General features: G+C 47.2%; 1 protein-coding gene across 1 annotated transcript; it reads left to right on the forward strand.

The window, feature by feature from the left end:
• The first annotated feature begins 31 nt into the window (after nt 1-31).
• Nucleotides 32-4685, forward strand: MB (myoglobin). The gene is made up of 3 exons (XM_069856851.1): nt 32-207; nt 2900-3122; nt 3818-4685. The coding sequence occupies exons 1-3, from the start codon at nt 113-115 to the stop codon at nt 3962-3964; spliced, it is 465 nt and encodes a 154-aa protein (XP_069712952.1). The 5' UTR covers nt 32-112; the 3' UTR covers nt 3965-4685.
• The last annotated feature ends 1706 nt before the right edge of the window (nt 4686-6391 follow it).

Consider the following 6391-nt stretch of genomic DNA (forward strand, 5'->3'; position numbering starts at 1 on the left):
AGGTGTGGGTCTCAAAGCAGGGACTATAAATCCCACAGATGAGCCCTCCGGCTATCCTTTGGGGAAAGGCAAACGGCTGTAGGAAGCACTTGGGACTCACCTTCAGTGAACCATGGGGCTCAGTGATCAGGAGTGGCAGCAGGTCCTGACCATCTGGGGAAAGGTGGAGTCTGACCTCCCTGGCCATGGACATGCAGTTTTAATGAGGTAGGCAAGAAGCTGAGTGAAGCTGAGTAAAGCTGAGAGCTTTTCATGTGAGACCAAGGAAGGTGTATATTTAGTATGGAGGCTTGAGTGTGGCAGTGTTTATTTCAACAGGATGTTTTCTTTGTTGTAGGGTGGTGTTTTTTCCATTGCTATGGTTACTGGGTTAAAAATTACTCACTGTGTAAAGTGGCTGTGCTTCTGTCTTTCCACCTGTCTGTGGGTGCAGGAGTGGGCCAGTGCTGCTTTCAAAAGATGGTGGGATGTTGTCACTCCCTCTGCCTTTGCTGGCAAAGCTCTGCTTCAGATTCCCATTCACCGAGCACCATGGCAAAAAATGCTGGAGTGAATGCTGTACCCTGGGCCTTCAGATGGGAATGGGCGGAGGCAGGGAAGGAGAGGAGAGGAAAAATCGCCTCTGTGAGTTTTCTCAAAATGTATGACTTCAGTAAAATTAACTGTGAGATACCTGAATATTTCCATCTCCTCACCTCAGTCTCACTTGGCAGTGAGACTGACTCAACCTTCTTTTTGGCCAGAAATCTGGGTGGTAACAATTGTCCAGCTTCCTGATGATGACTTTGAGGTCTGGGTGTGAAATGATGTGTATCCTTCCCTCAACTATCCTTCTTCATGATTCTGGTGTCAGAATGGGAGTGCTTGCAAGGTCTCAACTAAGAGGACCCCCGTCTCATGCTGTCCTTGTTGTCCTGAGTGGGCAACACCCTGGGAACCAGCAGCAAGTCACAAAAATGCAATCTGGAAGGAATCTCAGTATGGCAGAGTGGGAAATGATGTTGGGTAGTCATTGAATCACAGTCTGATCTTAAAGACCAACAGGAATGAAGACTTGGAGGAGACTCTCCAGATCTCTCCCTCATCCTGTCCTCAGTACAATGCGCTGGAAGAGTGTGGACATTGAGGAAAGTGGTGGGGATGTGGCACTCAGTGCAGGTGGAGTTTCCTATCTTAAGCATGGCTAGAGGAAGGAACCCACCCCACCCGGCAAATCCACTGCCCATTCAAAGTTTTTTCAAAGAGGAGCCAAACCAGAGAGCTCTTTTATTTCTGTCCTTTATTTGTGGCCCAATTCAGCTGCTATTTGAAGGAGAGGGAAAGATGTGGGCAGCCAGGTGGCAATGTGATGGCTTTCCTCTAATGCAATCCAGAGCAGGCATGCTGGAGGGGTAGGAACCTGAGCCCTCCCCATCAGACTGTCTGTAAGAGATGGTTAGTTTGCTCTGGTAGTGTCACAAGACACTGAGAGCAGTTTCCAGCTGAAAGATAATTGCTTTTTTCTTATGGGTATTGCAGGGAAGAGCATGACATTAAGTAAATAGATGACAACCTCTCTGCTGTGGCTTTGTGTTCCTCAGCCACCTTGGATAATTTCTTGTTCTATCAAGGGGTTTCTGAGGGATGTGAGAGGTCAGCAGCTCTGAGTTTAGAGATGTGTTTGCGTGTGTGTTGTTAAAAACTTCTTAGATGTCATATCCTGGGAATATGTTTAGAAAATACTGATTCAACTGAATGCTTTCCAAAGGAAGTAAAGTATACCTTGGAAGAATTTTCAAGAGTCTCAGGAGTATATAATCTTTCGCAGACATGATTCAACCATAGCCAGACACGATGGAGATTTTTAGAAATAGGTCTATCTAATTTCAAGGCGCAAGGTTTTTTCATCTCTCTGGGTGGGATGCAACCTGTGTCGTTGAAAGATACAGGAAAAAAAGGAAAGACTGATGGTGCTCAGAACCTGGTATTGTACAGAAATCCTTTGGAGACCATGGAAATGAAACACCAGCAACAACTGGTCACACATTAACAGAATCTTTTTGCCACGGAACAACTTCTTGTTTCCATCTGCTTCAGGTTTTTGTTAGTGTAGTTTTATCTAAAGCTACAGTGGACAGTCTGGCCCTCATGGCAAGAGACTTAGCAGGAATGTCCAGTTCTAGATGAAATGCAAGCCCCAGTAGTTCCTGCACCAGTACCCTTCTAAGGGCAGAACAAGCATGCAACCACTGTACGCTGAGGAGGAGGCTGGTTTTGTGGCTGAGGTCCTGGGCTGGAGTGCCGGACCACAGGTAACTTGGATGAACTGCTTCGTGGATGTGAGCTGTATGGCCTTGACAGTAAAAATAGCCATTGATTTGCTGGTGCTTCAACTAGTTGGATTATGCCTGTTGGAGGGTATAACACCTGCAAATAAACTTGTGCAAGAGTTGATACCTCTCAGCACCTAAACATTGGACTGCTCCCAATAATCAGGAGAGGCAGCACCCCCTTTGCACCCTGACTCTAAGAACTCTGACATGGGAAAGAGTGAAATTTCCTACTAGTTTGGTTGCTTGTGGTGTCTGCATCCTGTATCCTAGGAAGTGCAGCAGAAAGGAACTACAGGGCACAACACTAGCCTGTTTTTTCATCACCCTTCCCCATTCTTGTTTTAATTTCCATTTTGGGATGAGAGTGCCTGTGTATAGCACTGCGTGGCATAGCATACCAGCATACCTGGAAGCCCCATGCTCTTGTTACCTACTTGCTCCTAAGGACTCTGCAGTTTTGGATGGAGGAAACACAGGGCTGGAAGCTGGGCTGAGCTAGGGAGCAATATCTGGAGTAGATGGACCTCAGCTCTGGTCTGGATGACAGCTCTCTCAAGTCTCACAGGTCCCTGTACTTTTCTCCACAGGCTCTTTCAGGATCACCCTGAGACCTTGGATCGCTTTGCAAAGTTCAAGGATCTGAAGACCCCTGATCAGATGAAGGGCTCTGAAGCTCTGAAGAAACATGGAGTTACTGTCCTTACCCAGCTGGGCAAAATCCTGAAGCAGAAGGGTAATCATGAGGCAGAATTAAAGCCCCTGGCTCAAACCCACGCCACCCAGCACAAAATCCCTGTCAAATATCTGGAGGTATGGAAAAGGGCAGGGAATCTTGGTGTTTGATATGTTGTGAATGTGTGCAAGACAGCTATAGAGAGCTGTGCTTTTGCTTAGTGATGGCTGCTTAGACTTCAGTGAGACCTCCCTCAAGTCCGAGGCCTCTGTGTAGAGGCAGGACGAGGCACAGAAAGGGCTTATGGTATGTGAATGGTATGTGAACCTCCAAGTTTAGCTTTCCCATTCCAAACACCACATGCAGTCTGAGCAACCCTTGACAATACCAAATAGCTTGTGCAGACTCTGCATGCCTGGGAAACTACATTACATAAGAACAGTCAGTGGCTGGACATAAGGGATGTACAATTTTAGAGTAAGCCCTGGAGGATCCTTTGGAGACCAAGACCCACAAAACTAAGTGTTATACAAACTTAGGGCATGAATTTTCAGCCTTAGTGGACGAGGCAGACAAATAGTGGGAAGGGCCATGGTCTGCTCAAGGTCATGAAGCAGATCAGCGTCAGAGCTAGGAATAGAGCCCAGTTCTTCTGCCCATCCCAGGCTCCTTGCATGCTAGACCTCACTGTCTCTCCAGAGACTGTAGGAAGGGCTACTGAATTAGCTTGGAGATATTTCCAGGCTTTACAACCTATTTCTTGATCTGGCTTTTCTGAAAATAGACCTTGAGTGTCCCTTCAGTTTTTCTCTCTCTCTTTTCTTCCTCACAGTTCATTTCTGAAGTCATTATCAAGGTCATTGCTGAAAAACACTCTGCGGACTTTGGGGCTGATTCCCAGGCTGCAATGAAGAAGGCCCTGGAGCTGTTCCGAAATGATATGGCCAGCAAGTACAAGGAGTTCGGTTTCCAGGGTTAGCACGTATGCACAGAGGGACGCCGTGATGGAGGCATGGCCATGCATCTTAGAGTAGCTTCCCCAGCTCTGTTCTGGACATCTCACAATTGGCCATCCAAGATGTATGGGAAAGCTTTGATGAGAGGCCAAGAGTCACTCCAGGCAGCATAGAGGCATTCAGAGTCACATCCATGATAAACCATTGTTTCCTGGCTTCATGTATACAAAAGAAATAATCTGCTTTCTTAGGAAAACTAATGTACGAGGTAATCTGCAAGCTTCTGCCTATCCTATCTCCTTTTTTCTTTCTTCCTCCCTGGAACTCGGTCTCATCTGAGAGGTGAATGGCATGGCCAGAGATGAAGGGATGTGGAGAAACAAGGGGAATGTTTGAGGAGTGGGGTGAATGAGAATGAAGGGAAGACTCAGCTACATTGAAAGGGATGTCAGCATGGGAAGCAGGGTCACAGTGTTCCATACCTCCTGCAGGTGAGACTGTTAGCAGGTTACTGTGGGGAGCACACTATTACCTTCCTTTGTGGAGGTGAATGCAGCCAGTCAGTCTCCAGGGTCTGCCAACTTGGAAATTTGCATTAGGTACTAGACTCACGTTAGCAAAACTACAAAGAGCAGTATTCCCTGCAATCTGTAGATTTCTGGCAGTTGCTGCTATGCTTCTCAAGTCCTGTTGCACTGGGATGTAAAGTATGTGTTTCTCAGAAAATAAAAACTCCTGCATCAATGTCGTGTCTTTGTTCCTGGCTTTACAGGCACTCCAGTGAGAAGCGGGGGAGTTGGAGAAAGTGGAAAGGGGTTTTGTGTACGTAGCCAGCTGCACCACAAGCTGCGGTGCCAGTCCATGACTTGAGCAGCATGTGGCATCCTTCTGAGCCAGGGAACCCAGGACATTCAGATATGACCATGAGGTCATGACCTGGTTACTGGACTTCACAATGCAAAATGACAACTTCGACTCAGCACCTCAGAACTGAGAGAAATGCTCCCTGACTAAAGGCCATGGCCACGGCTGTGCTGAGGAGAATGCAGCTAGGGAAGACCTTTTGCTTATTTACAGGGAGGCAGCGTGTTAAGTGGCCTCAGGTCACAGCAGCAGCACAGTGCACTGCTCCCTCCAGGCAACGGCTCCTACTTTCATCATGATACCACAGTGAGGTACTAGTGACCTGATTTTACTGAGCTGAGGGAGAGCCACATTGGGCCCAAGGCTGCTCAAGGTTTAGTCAGAAATGGTTGGAGATTGGAAAGAGTTTTTGAGTGCAAAATCTTGATCTAACTCCCAGGTTCCCAGCAGACACTGACTCTTTGGGAACTGCACAGTTTCTCGTGGTGGACCTAGTTGGAGGGGCAGTTACACCCCACAGTGAGCAGTGGGTTCCCCATTCCCTCCTCTTCCTCCATCACTATTGTCCAGCTCACTGCCTCAGCATCAAGGTGCTGCAGTCTCTTCTGGCATACACACTCAAGCTGCCTACACAATGAAAGCAAGGCTGCTGAGCAGCTTGCTGTCCCTCTTTACATTTGCACAGGGTTGAGAACATTCATGGTGGGGTCACATCTTGGCACAGCTGTGGGATACTATAGAGGCAAGCAGCTGGGTTCTGTCTGGCAAAAATGCATAGAGTCATTCCAGCTGCTTTTTTTTTTTTTAATATGAGAAAGTAATGCTCCTTATCTCACAGAGATAGTGTGAGGGCAAGCATGAGAAAGAGAAAGGAGGTGCTCAGTATCAGGAGCTACTAGCAAGGTCTGGTTCAAAGCACTCCTTGCTACACTGTGTGCGATGGAGACAGAGGAGGAGCCACCAGTCCCCTTAAAAATCAATCTTGAAACAGCTTCATCTGCTCTGTCTTTGGTCAGGGCAAAGGCCATGAAATTTCAGTCTCTGAAAGGAGAAGGAATTAATTCCTTCCAAGAGCAGAGCATCTCTGATTTCTTGCTCTTTACAAATCCTCACTTTACCTCTGGGAGCTTGCTTGGAGTTTCAGCCTTTCAGAGAGGGTCACAAAAGCATATGTTGTCATCTAGATGAAGTTACAGCCAGGTGGTCCCTGGCTTAAGCAACTTGCTTCGTCTGACTCCAGTTTAGTCTGTCTGGCTTTCTGTGCAGGGCAACCTGTTTAATTAAGGTCTAGGATTGCCTGTTTGACACAGTAAGATTTCCTGGTGGTGACAACAGGCTCTGCATTAGGATTAAAAGCTCTGCTTTGGCAGCTGCCTCTGTCAGTCTGAGTGGGACTGGAGTAGTCTCTAGATATTTTTATGAAGAGCAATGTGGTGGAGGAGGGGGGCTTTGCATATATATTGTGCCGAGCTACCAGATATTAGGTGCCTGAAATAAAAGTCAGTCCATTGGGAGCACTGACCCTTCGCTCTGTCTGCCTTGTTCTTCTGTGTCAGTGCAATAAGGAACATACTTGAACTGTGCTG

The sequence above is a fragment of the Phaenicophaeus curvirostris genome, chromosome 1 (genome assembly GCF_032191515.1).
Source record: "Phaenicophaeus curvirostris isolate KB17595 chromosome 1, BPBGC_Pcur_1.0, whole genome shotgun sequence".
NCBI classification, from domain to species: domain Eukaryota; kingdom Metazoa; phylum Chordata; class Aves; order Cuculiformes; family Cuculidae; genus Phaenicophaeus; species Phaenicophaeus curvirostris.